Here is a 22,867-nt window from a genome sequence, read left to right on the forward strand (position 1 = left end):
GTAAAAACTTTCTCTCGTTTCGAAAGTACTTACAGAAATGTCCAGGAGAGCTCCCGCGTGGTGTTTTCACTGAGAGCTACAGCGAAACCTATGAGGAGCACACCGCGTGATTCCTCATACTACGCCAGCGAGGCGCTTCCGATAGATGGCGACTCCGTAACTCGTCACCGCCGATACCTGCTGCATTCGCAATGTCTGGGAAAGAAAGCGAAGGAGAGGGGGACCCGGAGGACGTGCGCGGTATCCATCGCGGCTGTACTGGTAGGGTGGCTAGAATTGGGAGGTGTGAAGACCGCGCCGCCGCCGCCATTGCCTAAGGAGGCCCCGCTGCGCGTTCCTCCCACTGGGGGAAAATTTGGCGCTTCCGTCGGGGGCGCCGTGAGCTTGTCAGTCTCGTAGGCCACAGTGCATTGCAAAGTGATCTCTCGTGGTCGGTGTAGTGCAGCTGTGTTTTTCTAATGTTTCCTCAGTTTTTCTTCAAAGTAGTTGGTGTGAGCTGCTGTCGCTATCCCTTGATACCCTGTGAACATGTTACAACGACATGGAAGGTCGACAGCAGTGCCTTGACATTGAAAGTTGCACCCAAGTTGACATATTCACACACATATTCTAGTGGATTCGAAAAGATGCAGGTAAATCTGGCCTTCAGTATTTTCAACAGTGCAGTTGTGCACGCCATGGACTTGCACAAAGAAAATATTTAGCAACAGTACTCAAATCTGGAGCCAACAAGGGTGTTCATCGACGTGATGGCTCAAGCAATTGAAGCCATGACATCACGGTTTCCAGCTGAAGCTCTGAGATATGCCCACAGCAACTGTGCTCATTTTCGTGTGCCGGTGGTAAATGCTTTTCGTGTTTCAGACGTGGCAGTGCTCAAGAAACTGCACTTAACAGCATGCTAGCATTTCTGGATCAGTGGGAGGCCCATGCAAAAGGGCTCGGCTTCTTAAGCAAGGGCACATCAGAAGGTCTGCGTGTGACCATACATTCCACTAAAGACCTCTTGACGTATCTAACTGAGAAGGTTGGGTTCAGGTTCTTGATGACTTCCCGCCTCAGTCAGGACTGCTGTGCTTGGAGCGTTCATTTGGTATTGTGAGACAGTCCAACGGAGCCAATGATCACCCCACTCCTGCGCAGTTCATCATTATAATGAAGTATGCAAGCTTATGCATTTCAGTCTGGGGGTGCATGGGGACATGGGGGGCTTCTGTATCCCTCAGTCTGTCTATACAACCTCATTCAGACAGTCGAGGACAGGTTCACCCGTGCATTTAACCCTACGCGACTGCAAGCAAAAGTTGTCAAAAATTTCTTGCTTCTAGCAGCCAATGTGCCACAGATTGGCTGCAGGAAGCATTACGCTGATCTAACAGGATCGGTGTCTAGGTTTTATTGTATAACACGTATTCACTTTTTCCTCAAAGGCTTAAATCAGTGTGCTATACACAACAAAGCCAAGAAGGTTAAGCCCTGTGTTTTGTAAAAATGTGATTTTATGCAATAACTGTGTTATCTCCAATAAACATGTATTAAATCGCAAGCGCGTTGTACTTTCTAGAATTTCTTCACCACAATGCTGATATATTGCATGAACTTCCTCCATTTAAAGTTATGTTACAATCCCAGATATGTGACTTATGTGCGGGCGACACATTCAAGGTTATTCCAATGCGCTGGCCTTGCTCGGCGATTCCTATGAACTATACTTTCGGCAAGGAATAAGCGCGCTAATCTCGGCAAGAGGTGGTCGCAAAAACCGTTGCTGTGTCGGCTGCATAGTCGGTGCTCGTTCTTTCCATGTGGAATGAGAGCAGCGAAACATTAAATTCTCTCAGCATCTACAATGTAGAGAAAGAAGTCTGGTCAGATTCTAACACATTCAAACGCTAAAACTAAGTGCTACCAAATCATTTTCCCGCCCGGAGGTATGCCGACGCCGCGAGAAACTACAGCGCCCTAAACGGCGCCCCGGCCGGCAGCGCCGTCACGCGGCAGGAACGCGTTTTGGGGCCAGCTTCCGGAGGCCGGTCTTCACACCTCCCCATTCTAGCCACCCTAGTACTGGTGCTGAAAACCGGAAATTGACCACTTGCAGAAGTCGGAGCGCCACCTAGCGCGAAAAACGGGAAGCTTGCGCCTCGCCGCTTGGTTGGAAAACATCCCGGCTCCAGCCTTGCTTTGGTACGGCGGCATGACGGCGGCATCGAGTGGCGACGTTGTGTTTGCAGAGCTTCTTTCACGTTTTGTGAAAGCGTCGACATTCTTTGGTAGTTGCCATATATGACCTGCCTTAAATATGATTGAAAAGGACTTCATTCTCTTGCCGTTTTTGCAAATGGGACGGACAGCTGACTTCTCAGAGCGCTGGATAATGAGCGACAATGCGTGGGGTTATCTTCATGTCAACACTTCGTCCGTTTGTCAGGCACACCGCCGATGGGCTTTAAAAAAATAGGGTTAAGTTAAGCACATAAAACTGAACGTAAACACCGTGGACCTTCCACTTGGCCTCATAGGAGCTACGTACACGCCATCCATGAAGTCGGGCATCTACGTGGTTACAGCATGGTTCACGAAAGCCATTGGCGACATTGCCGGAGAGCACTGTGAATGCGTGGCCGGATGAGTGCTTTATGCCTGTCGCATTCCCCGAACTCTTAGTTGTTGCATGGAACAACAGATGTACACGTTCTAGCTTGCAAATTTGATATTATTATTTATTATTTATTACATACTGCCAACTGCCTCTTGGCAGTCCAGGCAGGAGTGAGTGTATACAAAGTCGGCACTGCAAGTCAAAATAACAAAAACTTGGGTTACGAGGAACCATAAAAAAAAGAATGCTTAATGATACAGACTATTGCGTCGGGAAAGGCAGCATGTACAAAATTACAAAAATAGGAAAATGGTGATTCTAAAACGAACACGCTTCATTGCAAAGATTGTACGGCAGCCACAAATGAATCAACCGAGGCGACTTCTTGCGGTAGAGCATTCCACTCTGCTATAGTTCGAGGCAAAAACGAGAAGCGATAAGCAGTAGTTTTAGTCGGTGGCATCACAATCGTTTTGCTGTGCTTGCGTCTGGTTTCTCGTTTTATTGAAATTGATGTATATGTCGGGATCCATTTTTGTTTGTTTATTAACGATATTAAACAAAGTTTGTAGGCGATGCAGTCTACGCTGAAATTCAAGTGATGGAGGCCAGACCGTGTTCTGAGATCAGTGATCGAGACTCGTCTATTATAAATATTATAAATAAATCTAAGGGCTTTCTTTTGCACGCTTTCAATGTTGTTGACACCGGTCTTTGTGTGGGGATCCCAGACAGCATCGGCATATTCAAGCAGTGGCCTAATGAGTGTCGTGTAGGCAGCGAGTTTAGTCCTACTAGTGCAGTGTTTAAGCCGGTGTTTAATTAGCCATAGCTTCCTTAGCGACGCCGAAACGACGTATTGGACATGAGCGTTCCAGGTTAACTTCGAGTCAATAACTACACCCAGATACTTAAATTTGTCAACTGTCTTAATTGCTACATTATCGATTTTATATGTACAAATTGATGGTGCTTTCTTTCTTGTAATCATCATTTGAGTACATTTTGTGGCATTTAAATTCATGCGCCAGGATTGACACCAGTTATCGATTGCATTAAGGTAATCCTGTATAGCAGTCTGATCATGGGGTGACAGAATGTTGTGGTACACAATACAATCATCAGCGAAGAACCGGCAGCGTACCGGGGAATCAAAGGACAAGTCATTCAGATAAATCAAAAAGAGAAGAGGTCCAAGTACTGAACCTTGCGGTACACCGGAAAGTACAGGAGCAGGTGAAGAAAATGAGTTTCCTATACGGACATATTGTGTTCGATTAGTTAAATAAGAGTCAAGCCAGCGAAGAATTTGTTCATTTTTCAGCGTACATTGTAGCTTCAGCTTTAGTGTTTGGTGACAGACACGGTCAAATGCTTTCTGAAAATCAAGGAAAAGCACATCTATTTGCCCGCCGCAGTCCAGCGCTGCCATGACTTCATTGGTAATATGTAGAAGCTGAGTAACTGTAGATAGGCCACGCCGAAATCCATGCTGTTTTTCCGAAAAAAAATTATTGTTTTCCAGAAAGCTGCTCAGGTGCTTAAAAACATAGTGCTCCATCACCTTACTAGCGGTGCAGAGAAGAGAGACAGGTCTGTAATTAGTAATACTGAGTTTATCTCCGGACTTATGAATGGGAATTATCTTTGCTGCTTTCCAATCGTTAGGAAGGACACCTTGCTTTAGACTTTCGTTAAATATTATGTACAGATACTTTGCGCACCACTCTGCATATCTAAAAAGAAAATTATTTGGTATGTCATCAGGACCAGCAGATTTCTTTATATCTATGTTTAATAGGGACGAAAGAATACCTTCTTCGGAAACAAAAAGGTCCGGAAGTTCGCAGCCAGAACCTGAAAATTCTAGGCTATCGTCTTCAGTACCGCGTAGAAATGCCGAAGCAAAGTACTCGTTGAACGCTTCCGCAATATTCTGGTTGTCACTGGTCTCGGTATCATTCAATCTAATTTTGGTGACCGGGTTCTTTTTCTCGGTTATGTGCATCCAAAACTTTCTTGGGGCGTTAGATAAAAAATAGTGTAGTTTAACATTGAAAAAATGGTACTTTGAGTCTTTTATTTTTTTCCTAAGTTCGGTACGCATTGACGGTAGCACAGAACGATCGACACAACTATTGGGGCGTGACAAGCGTTTTAAGCGGCGCTTTAGCTGCAGTATGTCCCGAGTGATCCAAGGGTTATTGCGGGCCATTCTCTTGCGTTTTGTTGGAATGTACCTGTGCATACATTCCTGCACTGCGTCCTTAAAATGCAACCATAAATCATTGACACAGGTTACACCTTGATTTGATTTTTTAAGAAAAATGTCGAAATCTTGCTCTAAGTAGTCGAGTAGACTTTCATCAGCAGCTCTCCCAAAATCCAAGACTTCTTTGTCTGGACAACGGATAATATTTTGCTGTAGATTGCTTTTAAGCAGAATCGCTTCATGATCTGATATGCCTGGTAAAACTTCTACAGTAAATCCTTTTTCACTGACTGCTTCAGAGATAAGAACAAGGTCGAGGATAGTTTTTGAGCTTGAAGTAACACGTGTAGGTGTTCCTACTACTTGTTTTAGATTAAAAGTAAACGCCAAATCGAGTAGCATTTCAGCATGTTGACAACAATGCCGAACACAGAGATCGTCCCAGTTTATCATCGGTAGATTAAAGTCCCCGCATAAAATGATATGAGTATAGCGTTTACTGTGGACGTAAAGAAAATCATGCAGCGATTCCAAAATTGAGATATCTGCATTTGGAGGCCTGTATACTACACCAATAAGAACCTTACATTTGAAAGACGGCACTACAATCCAAACCATTTCAGCAGAAGTATTGTGTGGAATGGATGTGAATGGGATGCCATTCTTTATTATGGCCGTGACACCACCCCCTCTCGAGCCACGGTCGTGGCGTATTATGTTGTACGAGCTGGGTATTATGTCAGAATCAGGGATAGCATCATGAAGCCATGTTTCTGTTAGAAGCGTGATGTCAGGATTGTAACTAAGAAGTAGGCTCTCAAGGTCATCAGACTTGTTCACAACGCTCCGGGCGTTAACATTTAAAACAGTTAGCGGACTGAAGACGTGGGGTAACTCTAACAAATGTGCTTTAGTCTTACTTTCGTGCTGTTTTTGACTGGAATTAGACCGGTTATGTCAATTTGCTGCTGAGGGAACTGCCCTGTCCAATGCCTCGTCCCATCTGAATGTATTGCCATTGATTCTAACCTTGTCGAAGGATAGAAATACTTTGTCGCCTCTGTCTCGGTTCTCTTTTGTCCAGGTCCAAAGCTTTTTTCTTATTGATTGAACTCTAGGAGAGAAGTCCTCTGAGATGCTGTATGGAGTGTTCTTCAAAGCTTTACACTCTTTCAGTATTTTTAATTTGTCTCGGTAGTCTACTAGCCTGAATATTACGGGGCGGAATTTGTCGTCCCTAGGCTTCCCTATTCGATGAGCTCGTTCAATTGAAACATTTGGAACATTTAGTACGCTGTCAAGGATTTTTGTCGAAACCTCTCGTTCCAAAGATTGGTGTGCTTCTTCCTTCGGTTCCGGTAGACCATACAGTATTAAATTGTTCCTTCAGCTTCGGTTTTCGAGGTCATCTACTTTTAACAGTAGGCTGTCAAGTTTTCTGCAGGTCGTCTACCTTGACTGTGTAGGTCTTAACAGTAGTCGAAATATCCTCTACTTTTCGGTCAATGGAAGCTAACTTATCAATACTTTCATCTAGACGCTGGTTTGATATGGCCACACCTTCCTTGAGTTCTCGCAAGTCGTCCATAATTTTTTGCAGCATGATTTCGGTAGAGGGGCCTGGATTCAATTCAACGTCCCCACAGGAAGCTAGTAAGTCCACAAAACAATGGTACACATTATTTAACGCATCTATAAACGGCCGTGGGCACGGCAAGAGCAAAAGACACACATCGTCACTACTATAGCCAGAATCATGGCGGTAGTCTCTCTCCTGTATTAGGAACAAAAACGGATTCTTTAAGCGCATGGTTCCAAAGCTCTCGCCGCGCCCACTGGTCGATTGCCACTCTTGAGTTCTTTTTATACTCTCCGATAGCTGTGACGTAGCGGATGGTGGCGCTCGATGTCGGTCTAAGTGCATCGTCCAAGTGCAGCTGCGCAGGCCCGGCATGTCGTCAGCGGAAAAGCCTGTCGATGTATTGCGCTGGTGGCCGCGCAATTCCGTCAGTTTCCATGCAGCTGGATCGGACTCTGTAGCTGTGGCTGCATCGCTGTAGTTGATGCAAATCAGGGCCTGTATTAGGAACAAAAACGGATTCTTTAGGCGCATGGTTCCAAAGCTCTCGCCGCGCCCACTTCAATTCATCTCGTGCTGTTTCGCCAAACTGCTGTGTTGCATGCTTGTGGTTTACGAAGCCGTATCCCAAATTTCGCATGCGCTATATGTACGCGGTAGGTTATTCAGTCTGTTTTTGCGAGCGCTAAGGCCTCAAAGCTCACGCCAACCTATTTTATTATATGTTATATTAGCTTAAATATGGGCAGCGTGTGCGTCCACAGGCCAGTACGCTCCCGCTCACTCGCGAATACTCATCAAGGCAGATAGTTTGACGAATTGGTTCGAAGTCATGTTGGAAGAGAGCGCAACACAACTGACATGTACGGAAAAAAAGAAGATGGGCGCAGACTCACAAATGACATGACGTACATAGACTGGCCGCATCTGTTTGCGCCGTTCTTCACAAATCGCTTAATCGTACTCGCATATACTCAGGGTCACTCAGTGACGAGCGCGAAGGAAAACTGCATTCTTTATATTTTACAGCCTCAGCGAGCCCTGCCAGCACGTCGCTGGCCTTCTGTTCAGCGTTGCAGAACTGGCAGGAGATGACAAGGGAATAGAAGTCGCCTGCATAAGCCACAGATCCTAGAATGCACTGTTAGCTGCCACGGCGTGCCGTCCGGGTTCGACCGCTTCACCGCTGCCGTCCACAAACTTCTCCACTTTAACCTTCGCGGGTGGAAATCTGAAGAAATTACTATTTCCATTTTCATAATAATAGCTCGTGCAGCCGAAAGCGACTCAGTTGGCCGGCATGTCACGCCCGAGCAGCACAGTTTGCTTTCCAACCACGGAGACGGCGCTCACGAAGCGCCGCCCCGCGGCCGGTTTTGGCGCATGCGCAGTCGTACTTCTGCAAGTGGTCAATTGTCGATATCCTCGCCTTCCTCGACTGCACCTGGGCGGGGGGAGGTGAAAGAAGACCTATGGGCCCCGGGTGCCAGACGACCTAGCTACGCCACTGCAGAGGGCTGACCTTTACACGAGCATCCAGAAGAAGGAAGGCTGAAGTTTTTAGATTTACACCTGAAGTTCAGCGAAAGCCACGTGTGCTGGGTGTATTCCCCGCATGCACAAAAACAGCTCCTCCTATACCAACCTGCTCACTCTAAGATAATTACGAGAGGCATTGCAACACTCTGTTTGGAATGCGCACTTCGGAAGTCGTGTATATTCACAATATGCAAGTAGCTTTGATCAACAATTGGCAAGGCTTTTTTCAGCTGGCTTCCCCCAGTTGGTCGTTGTGTCAGTAGCGGAAACACTCCTCAAGAAAATGAAGCGCCCTGCTTGCAAAAATGTCGCGGAAACCCTGGTGGGCACTCGGAGGCCGGTAGTGGTTCTGTACATGCACAAGTTGACACATTGCCTGAAAAAAGTGGCCACTCGGTTTAACGTGCCAATGTTTTTTTTTTCACCCCCAAGAAACTTGCTCAGCTAAGCCGTCGCATCACTTGTGCAGATAAAAATGTGGGCTATAAAAAGAACCATGAAAAGCGAATAGCCGAGTGTGCCAACAACATCATGTACGAGATCCCCCTATCCTGCAGAAAGGTATACATCGGCCAGACAGGGCGATGCATCACTGACTGACTCGTGGAGTACGCAAGAAATCTAGCTAATAAGGAGAATACACGTCTTGCTGAACATTGTACAGTGTGTCTACCAACCGGGAAAAGCAGGAATTCTCAGGGATTTTGAGTAGTCTGGAAAAACTCAGGGAAGTTGTGCCTCTATCAAGGAAAATTAGCTGTAAGTTTATTGAAAGGGCTGAAAGTCGCGGTAACGCTGGCTCGAGTAACAGACAGGAGTTGTAATGAATAGTCTTTGACGCCCTGTCGTCGGCTGGAGGAGTTGCCAGTGTACAGTCAACGACTGACTTTCCGAGTTCCCGATGATTTGGACGGCTTCGCGGCACCACTACGTAGCCCATAGAGTCAGTGTATCAGAACGTCTGAAATTTCGAACGCAAGAACTCTTCGCCGTCCGATTTTCCAGACGTTTTGCCGTGACCGTAGGTCCAAAACGGCATTATTCAAAGCCACCACCGCTGCCATTTTGATTACCTCGCCGCCTCGAACCACCGCTTTCACACGATTATCCGCTGGCAGCCGTAGCCACCACTGCGGCAACGCTAGGCCTAGCTGCTTCGACGTTCGCTATGAAGCTTCTTGCCGTTGAGGGCAGCGTTTTTTATTGAAAGAATTTGCTGCTCTCAACAATGGTACAGACTCCGCCTTTGTGGTCCTTGCAGTTGGCTTAAAAGCTTGGAGAGCATGGTCAGGGTGCGGGAAAACCGGGAATTCTCAGGGAATTTGAACAGTCTGGAAAAACTCAGGGAAAACTCAGGGAATTTGTGCTTTTATCAGGGAAAATTAGCTCTAACTTTATTGAAAGGGAACGAAAGTCGTGTTAATGCTGGCTCCAGTAACAGAGGAATCGCAACGAATCGTCGATCATTGACGCCGTGTCATCGGCACGATGTATTGCCAGGGTAGTTAACGACCGATTTTCTAGACGCCCGATTTTTTGGACATGCCCGATAATTTGCACGGTTTTGCGGCACCACCACGTACTCCATATAGTCAATGTATATTGCCCTGACTGCAGGTCTGAAATGGCATTAATCAAAGCCGCCACCGCCGCTATTTTGATTATCTCGCCGCCTCGAACCGGCACTCTCGCAGGCAGATCCGCTGGCAGCCGTAACCACGACCGCGGCAACGTTAGGCCTAGCTGCTTCTATGTTCGCTATTAAGCTTCTTGCCGTGCGGTGCCGTGTTTTTCATTGAAATAATTCGCCGCTATCACCAATGGCACCGACTCCGCCTTTTTCATCCTCGCGATTGGCTTTGAAGCTCGCAGAGCACAGCGTGTTGCGTAATGCCAGTCTCCGAAAGTTAGCTTCGCCTCAGTACACTAGTGTTAGGCGGTGAAGCATAACAAGCGTGGGAAGGGGGCAATTGTCACGGGACACAGTATGTATTCCTTAATTACACATGCGTGCACCCCGTCTCCTGTCACAGTACAAGACCTGATATGCCTAATAAGCGTACTGGCAGGCCTTCAGAGCTTTTTCAGACGTGCCTGTGGTAATTTTAGCCCTTAAAGGCAGTTAAAGACATGCATTAATTTTTTTCAGACTGCCCGTTTTTTTTTTGCGGCCCCTCGGAATTCCGAAAAATGAAATGTTGACTGTACAACTGACCAAGGGGATGCTTCAGATGATCCATGTGGTGAAAGCGTGGTAGTAGGAGGATGAGAACAGAAAGGACCGACGCACTGAGGAATTAACGGGAAAGGAAGGGTGCCGCCGCCTTTTTGAAGGAGCTTGAGCTAAAAAAAGCTAAGTGTTGGCTGACGCTGAGACGCAGGTGTCCCTCATCCAAACCAAAATAAATTGTTTAAGCAGTGAAACCCAACACTGAGATGTTGTGTACAGGCTGAGAGTATGTCAGGACAGTTGAGGTTGACTTCCCAGCTGCTGAGAGAGAACCTTAGTTGTGACAAAGTTCAGGTCCTCATACAGATGAACTTGCTATCAGTTGATAGAAATAGCTGATATTAAAAAATATTTACTTATGTATGCATCTCCTTTTCATTCGTATTTGAAAATGTTCGACTCAATTTGGAATGAGCTTTACCATTTCTTTCGCTGTGCATGTTACTAACACCTTCCTTCTGTTTTCTTTTTAAATAAAATAGATATTACTCCTTACTATTCAAACTGGATTAAGTCATTTTTTTGTTTCAGCATGCTTACTAGAGAGTGACAGCATCGGGCAATGTAGTGTCAGCCTGTCTTGACATAAAACAAAGTTCTGGCTCATTCAGGGAATTTCGCAAAGGTACTCAGGGACAACCTGGAAAACTCAGGGAATTTGGAAATGTCAACTTGGTAGACACCCTGTTGTAATAACTGTCCCACTTGTGAACCATGTTTCTGTAGCGTGAAAATCCTAGGCTAAATAGAGCAAACAAAAAACCGCTCGTGAAACGTTAGAGGCATTTTTATCAGAAAAGCCGGTCAGGATTGTGCAAGCGAAACATGGATTGCACTGCACGATGCAGAAATGAAATTCCTTTCGCGCCTGGTTTAATCACTTCCTGTTCGATGAATCCCAGATTTCCTTGTAACGGTGCGTCTGCGCAGCTCGTGGATGTATATACCTGTGGGTTTTGCTTCAGTAAAATTAGTTGTTAGTTGCGCCTGTGTTCGTCTTCCTTTCTGTTGTGCCGTGCCATTGCGCTATACAGTCAAACCACGCAATAACGAAAGCCCTTAACAATGAAACTCGCAACAGCGAAATATTTCGGCGCTCCCGATGGAGGTACATAGGAATACGGGTATTTCATATGTCTAAACAACGACACATCTTCAACCGGCAGCCTGGCGACAACGAAAATTTCTGCTGTAGCGGGCTGCGAGTTTTCTTCACATGGTCTCAACATATAACATCAAAAAATGAAATCCTAATCAAAAATGTGCTAAAATGCTTTTTAATCACTTCAGAAACTTGCTTGCTGCCACCTGTTGTTGCTTGCTTAAGGCTAGTTGTGGTGCATAACTCGTATTGCTGCCAGATGGCTCTCATGTTATTATGTTATTATAAGTAGATCGTCGTTGATATGATCCCGTTTCATATGATTCCCCAGTGCCCACATTCACAAGAAATGACACTGTATGGTTACATTTCTTTTTTTTTCCTTTTTCACACAGTAAAACCTCACTAATTTGAAGTCATTGGGTCCGAAAAAAAATCTTCGAATTAAGCGGGTTTTCGACTTAACCGAACACACAAAAAAATGCACCCCAGGCAAAAAATTTCGCTGCAGGAATGCGCTACCTTTATTTGGCGATCTTTGGATTACTTAATGTAATCAGAGATGCTGGTTTGCCGTGTCCCGTAGTTCGAGGCTCCAAGGGTCATGTTTTCTAGTTAGCCAACTACGTGCAGCATTTGAGAATTTCCATGGTGGCACTCAACAAAACTGCGGATAACGTTCAGCGATCCGATAACTTCCCCAAGAGTGGCTGCTCGTTAGCGTCGTCGTCTTCGCACATGGTTGCATCAGTGGTAGCTTCACTCTCCAAGTCTTAGTAGCACGTTTGTTGAGCATATTCAAAGTTCAGCTACTCGGCAAAGCCGACTGCACCGGATTCGCTATCCTCTGCGCAGAGTGCATTGATGCGGTCGCAATACTCGGCTCCTCCTTCATCAAGTGCACAAGAATAGTCAGCGTCAGCATTGACGGTGCTTACCTTCAAGAAGCCAGCATGTTCAAAACACCGCATGATCAAAGTAGGTCCCACTTGCTTCCATGCATACACGATAAGACATATGGCCCCGAGGAGGTCGATGGAGTACTCCTTGCCATTGTCGTAGTAAAGGAGCATGCGCTTGAGCAGATGGTGATGGTAAAACTTCCTCGTGTGGTGAATGACGCCTTGGTCCATTGGCTGCGAGATCATGGTGTTCGGAGGAAGAAATACCATCCTGATAGCTTTCAGGTGTGGGATGCCACGATGCGCCGGGCAATTATCAACAACGAAGAGTACATTCATGCCTGTGGCCACGAACTTGTGGTCAAGCTGCCGAATGTAATTTTAAATATTGTGCCTGTGACCCAGGCTTTCTTGTTGTGCCGGTAGATAAGCTCATCCCTTGGCGGCAGCCGTAAATTTTTAAAGCAGCGAGGCTTCCCACTCTTTCCAACTACGAGTAGCAGCAGCTTAATTGTGTTTGTTGCACATGTTCGCACCGAACAGAATGGTAATTCTTTCCTTGCCTTGCTTTCAACCCTTGGCTGCGGTGTCCTTCGCTGCAAACGTTTTTGTGGGCAGCATCTTGTAAAAAAGGGCTGCCTCGTCAAGGTTGTACACATTATCTGCACCGCACTCGATAAGCAACGGAGCCAATGTGTGTTTCTTCCACTCCTCGACGACGCTCTCGCTTGTGCTGCCGCTCTCGCCACAGACGGCTACGAAAGTCGAATGATTGCGCTCTGAACCATCCATTGCTACACTTGAACTCTTCGATCGTGCCCAAGTTGTAGAGCCAAGTCGTTGGCCTTCTCCCGCAGTATCATTCCATTGACGGGAAGGTGGGATGCGTTTGCTTTCTGCAGCCAGCGAAGTAAAGCTGATTCCACATCTTTGTACGTCGGCGCCCGTACTCGCGACCGCTTCGAAGAATATGTAGGCCTCCAGTACCTTCGACTTGTTCTTCAATGTTGTGGACAACGTCGAAAGGGGCACGCTGTGCCTTTCAGCCAACTCGGTCTTGGAACACGTGTTCTTACCCACTTCTTGGATCAAGCAGAACGTCTGCTGCAGCGTTAAAGTCTTGTACTTTGACATCTTCGCTCACTGGCACTTCTGCACAGTTCAGAAAAGAAAAGACCACACTAGCTGCAACACCCCTAACCACCGCACACAAAGAAACAGCGCAGACCGGCGTTGCCCGCACACACATCGCCGCAGGCGCAGAGAGAGAACGGGCAAACGGCTGCCAGTGGCAGTGGCACAGAGGATGCGCTGGCGCTGCGAGGAGCGTGCGGAGTGGGGGACGAGAGCACATGACAAAAACCGGTATGCAGGCGTGCGTTTCAGCGGTGCGTGGGGCATACCGTGGACTGATTTTTGTGCTAGCAGCGCTACGGGTCGGGCGCTTCGTCTATAAATAATCGCGATTGCTATGTGGCATTGCCTCGCGGCTCCGAATGGCCATCGTTTCATCGGGTATGTGGTGAAATGGGGATTGGAAATTGCCGCGTAGCACCCCAAATCTTCGAATTAACCAAGTTCGCCTAAGCCGCCAGTTCGAATTATCCGGTCAAATTTACATTGCAAAATACGGGACCGCAGAAAACTTTGAAATTATCCGGGATTTAGAATTAACAAGGTTTTTGCTGTATGTTCCCAGAAAACAATCTTTTGGCAACAATGTTCATTACATTGCCAGACTGAGATTTTGTACCTTTTCTGGTCACTAGATCTCATGTAAACGAGAAAAGGCATGAAGCATGTGCAATTGAGGGCAGTAAGTGCCCACTACGGCAGCTTCGCTATACTACTCCCCCACCCGTGTCACGTGAAAATACTGGCACACAGTCACTTTGCACTTCCAGTACTAGCGAACCTCGCAGGTTGTCGCACTTGAGTCCATAGCTGTCGCTGCCAACCGTGTTGCATTAACTACCTTCATTTATCTAGCTGTTTCTCTGCACGTGCAGCATAGTGCCGCTTGAAGTGTACTGCACATGTTTAATAGGCAATAACCCAAACGCTGCCGTTCCATGCTACAGTTGGCGTGAAATGAATGTCATGTTTCGCTCTGATGGAATCTTATTTTGGTGTTGCCCACCAGCTCGATTTCGTTTGGGTTTCTCGTTGTCGTCTTAAAACATTTCACGACAATGCGCAGCTCAGGCTGCTCCGCCACCATCTTGTCAATGTCTCACCAAGTGGGCATGTCAAAGCATCCTTTTTGCAGGATTGAAAAACATAGTTTCTGCGGTAATAAAAGTTCGCATATTTTTTGTCTACATAAAACACAACTGATTGTGAGAGAACCAATTTCTGATATTCGTTAATTCTTGAGTTGTTACATCTTGCAATTGTGTGAGTTAATTACCTGTGAACAATGTAGCAGTTTCATCTGCATAAATTAAGATTTCAGAGTATTGAAGAGCTTCAGTCCATTTATTGATAAAAATTGAAAACAATATAGGTCCTATAACTGATCTCTTTGGTACTCCGCATGTCACAAGACCATATACAGCATGGATGGTTCTAAAAACTACTTTTTGCTTGCGTGAAGACAAATAACTAAAGAAATTTAGTCACTATCAGCAACCTCATAGTACTCTAATATGTTTAGCAGTATAGAGTAACAAACGGTGTCAAAAGCGTTTTTTTTTTTTATATCAAGAACACTACAACAGGACAGCTGTTCTGATGGAGTGCAAAACTGATATACTCGGAGAGAGCTATTACAGTCATGGCAGCTGATGTGTTGCACACAAATCCATGCTGCTGTGGGCATATTGTGTTATGATCACTTAGAGATATTTAAAACTGTAGAGCTACTACTTTCTCGAGCAAGTTATTAATTGCACTAAGCACTGAGATTAGTCTATAACTACTGGGATCGTTATGGTCGCCATTTTTGTACACCAGCACTACTTTTGCAACATTTCGCTTCTCTGGGTAGGTACCACTGGAGACTTGCTTGCCACCTAGCTGACGGCGGTGGGCAGCGTGGAGCCACTTCCATGGTCGCCCCAAAAACCTTTATTACCTGTCCAGGCTTCGCACAGGACGATATTGAGGGAAGCTTGCCACTAGTGTGTTAGTTCCTTCTGAAAAAGCTTATTTTGTACTTTCCACATGTGGCAGAAAAAATTTCTGCGCAGTGTACTTCTGAACACATGCATCACCACTGCTAAGTGCGTTCTTTATGCATCATCTAGACAAACTTTAATTCTCGAGAATTTTGTCCATTGTAGCCAATGGTCGGTCCGATACAGCTTGGTCTGTTGAAAGCTGTATTTATTGCAGGAGTGATATAGGGAGACCAAGTTAAGTGAGAATGGCCCTTTAGATCTGAAAGTATGTTGTATGTGGATCTGTTGTAACAGACATGGACTGCATTTAATGTCTTAGCATTCACTTCTCCATACACTTGCATGATCACCAAAGCCTTACAAATCTATTTGGTAGTAGAATGAGCCATTAGTGTAGCCGGGGGGGTCGACCCTCTCTCCCCCCCCCCCTTTTCCATGGAACAGAAAGTTTCAGGAGGTGGGCTCTCAAAAAAAGTGACGTGGAAGAAAGGGAAAGCTTGAATGTGAAAGCAACGCGAGGGCTAGTGGTGGTCCGAAGGGGTAGGGGGTTGTCATGGGGCCAGTCCTCTCTCCCATGCACAGAACGTTGAAGCCCCACCCATGGCATGCCTCTACCTCATTCAGAATCCTGTTAACAATAATTGCTGTGGGGGGATCAGCGTTGAAAATTCCACACAGAGATAAAGATGAGACCAAAGCTCCTCTGTCCGTGCGCCACCGCCGCTTTTACGTGGTCGGTGAAACTTGTATGGAGGGGCTTTAAATGGGACGAGAGTGTGCATAAAACTTGAAGGCATTGTTGCTCCCCACCAGGCCTTCTTGTCGTCGAAGAGCTTCTCATTTTTGGTACTTGACAGAATTGTTGAGCATGCTGCTGCACAGAAGATGAGCATTTAGAAAATATTGCGATTTGCTTGTCTAGGAAAAGCGTAATAAGCACCCCCCTCCCGTTTTAACGCGACATCGTTAAGGAGCTCGTGTCACAGAAAAGCCGGTGTCGGCGGCGTTAGCCGTGACGGAGAAATCCCTGGAGGCACTTCATAAATAAAAAAAACTTGCAAGATGGGCTGGGTGGGAATCGAACCAGGGTCTCTGGAGTGTGAGACAGAGATGCTACCACTCAGCCACGAGTTCGATGGTTCAAAGTGGTACGAAAGTGGCTCTAGTGAATGCGGTGTTGCCTTAGAAACGTGCCGTAGAAAGTTATACTGCGGTGTATATCGGTAATTATGAGCATGTAACTTACAGAAGTCGCAGTTACACGAGTAGCTAAGTACTATCCGCTACATTTCTTCTGTGCTCTGCGCATACGCAGAGCCGTCTTGCAGCAAACACAGAAGACCCCTTCGCAATGTGCGGCGCTGCCCCAACACGTGGCACGCCACTCGCCCACTTCTCCCCTTCGAGCTGTGCGGGGACCGGTGTGAGGATGCCCCACTGCCCTTGCGTTTAATAAGTTTTCTCGCTCTCTCCCCTTCCAACTTCCAGCGTGCGTCACTCGAACCCTCGTGTTTAGGCGATGCGGCTCCTCTTTCCGCTCACAGCGCGATTCCTAGGTGCAGCGTCCGATGCCGGACGCCTCTGACCTGATCGCTGCACCGTAGCGCGTCTGGTGGGAAAGCGTCTCCTGCGATGTGCCGAGCTGCTTCCGAGGAGTCATGTCTGCGTGGTGATCCCAAGTGAGATAGAGGACAATCCTATCGCGGCGTCAGCCCCATGATCGCGTTGGCCTTCATGTCGCGTCACGGCCCGGCTGTCCGTGTCGATCATGACGTTTGGCTCGTGTAGATAGTTTCTCCCTCCGAGACACCGAGTTCTTTGGTTTGTTCCGCTTGCTTCGGTGCACGTTTCATTGCCGCGCCGAATGCTGCGTTGCTCGGCGCTCACCACGTAATTGGTGGGTGGAAAGTCCGGTGCGGGGCGCCTCATAAGTAATCGCTGCACCGTAGCGCATTGTCTTACACCCCTTGGCGGGTCGATGGGAACGCTATCGCGTTCCACTCTTGAAGGCGAAGCTTAAGTTATTTCAGCTTCAGTTATTTTTTAAAGTAAACCTTTCTTTGTCTCTTCCTTCGACTTTCCTACTGCTGCTGCTGCTATTGCTATTGCTGCTGTTTCCGTCTGCCACACTGAGAGCGTGTGTATACATAACAGGAGTGCGGCAGAGAGGAAAGGCAATGCAAGAAACTCATCCGGACCTATGCACCGCATCAAATGTGCACAATGCCCTCTGGAGCTCCTTGGGCATCACCACATTGGCCTTTTGACAGCTGTAATTATCCATGACCCCCTGCACAAGCATTGCAGAAATGGCAACGCTTGCCTTTCCAGAGGGAAACTAGATAGAATGGTAGAGAGGAGGGGGGAGAGGAGGCAGATAATGGGCAGAACCAACGCATTCGCAAAACGAGGGAATAACAGCCTTGCCACCTTTCGCTCACAGTTTCCATACAAGAGGGGATGGGGATATGGAAAAAGGGACTTGAGAAGGCAAAGAAAGGCTACTGTTAGACATGACAGTGGTTGCAGGCAAACAGGATAAGTCTACCCAGTACGGTACGTTTCTGCTATTTTTTTAAAATAAACACCATGTAAATTTGTCAAGCGGACAACTTACGCAGGGCGTGCAGAAGCACAACCGCATTAAAGTGCACTGTAGTGTCTAGGCGACACTACCGAAGTGGTCACACGTAAAATCAAAACTTCGGTGCTCACCGCAGTAGCTTTGCTGTTATGGCATTGCTTAAGGTCGTGGGTTTGATCTTGATTCCAGGAGCTGCATTTTGATGGGGGTGAAATAAAGAATGCTTCTGCACTAATATTCAGGCACACGTTAAAGGACACCATGGTGTCAAAATTAATTCTTCAACGTGCATCATAATCCAGTTGTAATTTTAGCACATACAGCTCCATAATTCAATTAAATTTTAATACTTCACCATGATGCGATGTGCCATGATAGGCAATTAATATCGTCAACCCTCTCAGAGGTTAGGAAGTATGGCACACAATGCCTCAAGTAAACACCTCCCCCTTTGTATTCTGTGTACTACGCAGACAAACAGCAGTGGTGCATCCAATGTAACATTTAACGCCAACACACCACTCTCGTATTGGACTAAACGCTGAAGAAATGACACAACATCACCGCTAATTATTGTCAATCCAAGCAAACAGAACAGAAATCTTTGCTTACACCAATTCCCACAGTGTGTGGGATGCACATAATTTTCTTTTTCTTTTCCTTGTTGCTGACTTTCACTGTGTTAATAAACTTGAGACGAGCTTGCTGTTAGGCTAGCTTGTACATGCTGTTAAGAATGAAAATGAGGCAAAAAACAGGACAAGAAAGAAACACCTACAGGACGCTGATTTACACACGGCAAAATACATTAAGGATGGGGGTGCTGGGCCAGGGAAGTTAAGAAACCGCCACAACAAGCAGGGGGGAGGGCAGGTAAGTGAATGGCCTCGAAGTCCATGCAGAAACAGATATATAGGAATGTTAGGGGCCACCACACCATTCAACAACCCAGTGAATGCTGAAGAGTACGACAGTGACTAACGGAAAATAATTTTAAGAAGGGGAGTGGAGTGATGGACATGAGGAGGGGAGGGAGGGGGTAACACACATAGAAGGCGTCGAAAACAAAGTTGGCAGATAATTATGGACATAGGAAGAGCGTCTCGTCACTGCCCGATTGCTCAGCATAGGACGGTTGCGGCCAGTTGCCTAGCTGAGGCTCACCTACCCTGTCGTAACACCTGCTTGCTGCAGAGAACCCATCCTAACTAAACATCTCGGCAATTTTCAGAATATACAGGTGTAAGGAGACACACTTTCAAATCTGTCGGAGCTGCTGGCCCTTTCTTTACTGCGAACTACGGATGCCATAATTGTGACAAAGGGTTCTAAACAGGGAGCAGCCCTACTTCAGGCTGTCCGACTCATCAATTCCCATGTGTGATCAAACAACAGTATGCCTCGCGTGTTTACTACAATGCCATGATTGCAAGTTACTTCTAAACATATCTTCAAATAATTCGGACAGCAGGTCACCAAAAGTGAGTGAAACTTACACCATATGTTTCAAGCGTAGTTTCATCCGTAGTTTCATGCGCATTAATGGTTGAATGCAGGCATTTAACTCATCACCACTACCAAGAGCTGTTGCACATTTTAACAGTCTCCCGGATCGCATTGCATCCATCTCCAATCGTAAAACATTCCGTGATAACCTGAATTTGTTGCGTATTAATATTGTATAATGTTGTTGCTCATTGCTATTTTTGGCATGTAATTACTGTTGCCCGCCTTACTCAGTGCCCTTCATTGGGCCTGTAAGGTAATGTGAATAAATAAATAAATATGATTCTATTGAAGTTCTAGCGCAAACCTCCATTCCCATATTTTAAAATCTAGAATAATATAGCATGCCCAGAATGCCAACAGCATGGTTGAGTGATAGGCGATTTGCAAAACAAAATACGTAGCCGTAGTAGAATATCAGGCTGGAAAACAACTGTTATCTGGGGTGCAACAAGTCTGGCTTGCCTACAAGAAGACACGCGATAGTAGGTTCTCTTGGTTTTGTTTGGCCCCATCTTTAGCCCTGTTTGTTTTTACAAGGCATGTACCAGCTTGGTTATCGACATATATTATATAAATGCATCAATTCGTAAATGAAATTTTAGTCTTTCTTTAAATATCACCATTTTTAAAAATAGCATGAGGATGATAGCATAATTTGGTGCGAAGTGACTGTACACATTAGCCATGAAAATCTTTTGTCAGAAGTTAAGCTAAGTGTTGTTTTGACAATGCAAAAACGTGAATCCTGGTTAAAGCATTCGTTAAAGTGCTAGGAGTTCGCGTGGTGTACGACCTCTATATAATGCACACACATGCATGCACACACACTAGAACCTCGTTCATACGTTTTCGGAAAAACCGCGAGAAAAATACATACTAACCGGGAAAGCATACAATCTGAAATAACTAAAAAAATTTGGTGGACTCAACTATTGTTGACATCTATGTAATGTGAAACATCGTGCGGATCGTTGCGGCACGAGGCACCGACACGTGTCGAGCTGGTGGTGCTCCAGAGGCCCGTGACACGTTTTGTTGTTTTCCCATTGCATGTTGTCCAAACATTGAATTTCAAAGCACATGTGGGCATAATAATATTGTATTATTTTTTTTTCGTGTATGTAAATTTTTTGTTTACATTTGCAATACTATGTTTCATTGTTAAATGCAAAGCTTTCTTTAGTGGTTCTTGCAGAACTTTGTAAGGTGTGGCCCTTGTTGAAGGGCATAAGGTGCTGTACTTTGCATGGGTGTGTACGTGCATGTCACTCTGTGTGTATGCATGTGTGTGATTGTGTGTGTGCATACAGAACATAAGCTTTACAAAGACACTAACCAATAATGGATGTTATACCAATGAATGCTGAAATTAAAACTAATGACACACGTAGTGGCTTCAACATGTCGTGGTGTTTACAGCCATAGCCTTGCAAAGATTTTTGGGAAACACTTAAGCAAGTAGCATTAGTTGCTGCAGTGCACTTCACTGCAATGCCTCTTGCACTGTACCCTTCCCTGCAGTGCTGCTTGACCATGATGGCATGGCCCGCCTACTCAAGGGCTATGTGGCAGAGGAGGACATCCACCGCTGGTCAGCACCCTGGGTGGCCCGCTATTCAGTGCTTGTCAAGTGCCGAGGCTTCCTGCAGAGCAAGGGCTACGTTGCGAGCCTTGTCAAGGAGCCATAATGATCAGAAAGGACCGTGCTTCATCTAAACACAGGCACGAGACTGGACTGCAGCATTGGGAAGCGAGGTGCTGTACGAGTGATTCTGCTCAGATCAAAAGTCCACAAGACAGTGAAACCCTAACCTGAGCGTTCAAGGAGGGTCTGCTTTGTGATGGAAAGTCCGCTTATGATGCAATGGATCTACGTGTGAAAGATAAAAAAAGGGACAACAAACAGGGGGCAAGGGTTTGAAGGTGTCTGCATGTTTCTTTTTTAGCTAATATTGTATTGTGCTGCTGCCGGGGTTTTTTATTTTGCTTTTAGACTCCTTCACTGCATAGGTTGGTGTAATAGTGTGATAGTCACAATACAAGTGTCTCAAGGTTGGTTATGTTTAGTGTGTTCGTGTGCTTGGTTAAGTATAGTGGATAACATGCTTCCCATTTAAGCATAGTCACTCTGGAACAGCAACTGGAAAAGTGGTGACAGGGCTGGTATGAAAAGTTTGAGTGTTTGACTGGTACAGCCCTTAAAGGGAGGGAAGCTGAAGAGTCTGTCGAATTCAATAAGACGCTCATATATGGATGCGGGAACCTTATAAATCATGAAGGTAAAATTTTGGGGGGATTTCTCCCTTAGGAACGACGCAATCGTCGGTTAAAATAGCGCTGACGCTGACGATGCGACCAGAGACAGGAAACCGTCGCGGCTTAGTGACGTCAACACTGGTGTTCTGCTCCTTCGCAGTCTCCGTGACCGTGCCTGACCGGGCTTATTCCTGCGTGCGTGCTGTCCTAATCTGCTTCGCTCAACCCTACATTCCTTTATTTGTGTGTATATAGGAGTGGTAGTTGACGTGCGCAGCATCAGTTGAATTTGTAGGCCGATCATGCTGGCGTTCTGTGCAGCCTACGCTTGCACGAACACCAGCGGCCGCGACGATGTTCCGATGTTCCATTAGTTCCTGCAAGACGGGAAGCTTTCAGCTAAGTGGGAGGCTGCTGTGAAGTGAAACAACTTCAGGCGCTCAAGAACAACAGTGTTGTGCTCTAACCACTTCCGTGACGATTACTACCGGAGTTTATCAATAATGCGTGCTTTGGGTTCTCCTAAAAAAAAAAAAAGTTAGCACGCTGAACGGAAGGTGCATGTTTATCGCCCATCCTTGACGCAGGTTTCATGGCCAAGCGCCGCAAATTTTCTATTCGCATGTGTGTTGTAAAACAGCTTGCATGCAGCTACCATAACGCAGTGCAAGCGTAAAGTTTGCATGTGTTGGAAAGCCTGCTCACGCCAAGACGCTGCGCTCCCCCTTCTCTCGCACACATAAGAAACCAACCATCTCACATAGCCGACGGAATTCGCCGGTTACGAGTAGCGTGCGGATGGCGCGCTGATGAAGGTTCTATACTACACGTGCTACAACAGCCGGTAAACTTTTCCCGCATTTAAACCGTCTGTGTAGATTGCCGACAGCTTTGGGGCAGCGCACAAATGCTGAAGATCGCATCACCGCTTACATTCTACGAGGAGGCATGCAGGAACATAACACTGCAGTTGTTTGCCCGGAAACATACTCACTGGAACGCTGAATGCAGCTTAGCAAAAAACATACTCGCCAAAGAACATTTCCAACACAAGGAGATGCTAACACTTCGCCTTCGTTCGCGTGGAAAGCAGTGCTTGCACCAGCATTTTTTGCTTCTTGGAGAGGCCGGCTCTTCGCAATCAGCTCGTACATGTAGTATGTACAAGTATGTACAAGTATGTATGTACGTGTAGTATGTACAAGTATAAATCCCTTACAAGTTATCTTG

The 22,867-nt window shown here is 46.2% G+C and overlaps 1 protein-coding gene across 9 annotated transcripts in view; it reads left to right on the forward strand.

Moving 5' to 3' along the window:
• Positions 1–22,867, forward strand: part of Gclm (Glutamate-cysteine ligase modifier subunit) — a 129,752-nt gene that overhangs the window by 93,168 nt on the left and 13,717 nt on the right. For 8 of the 9 annotated variants that reach the window (XR_010567314.2, XR_010567317.2, XR_010567319.2 and 5 more), the window contains exon 7: positions 20,903–21,136. Coding sequence is in view for 1 of the 9 variants with exons in the window: in XM_065443660.2 (XP_065299732.1) it covers positions 20,903–21,069 (167 nt within the window). In the remaining 8 variants the exon portion in view is untranslated. Of the gene's footprint in view, positions 1–20,902; positions 21,442–22,867 lie in introns of those variants that run through there. The other variant, XM_065443660.2, reaches the window with a different exon arrangement.

Source organism: Dermacentor albipictus, unplaced genomic scaffold, assembly GCF_038994185.2.
Source record: "Dermacentor albipictus isolate Rhodes 1998 colony unplaced genomic scaffold, USDA_Dalb.pri_finalv2 scaffold_11, whole genome shotgun sequence".
NCBI lineage: Eukaryota > Metazoa > Arthropoda > Arachnida > Ixodida > Ixodidae > Dermacentor > Dermacentor albipictus.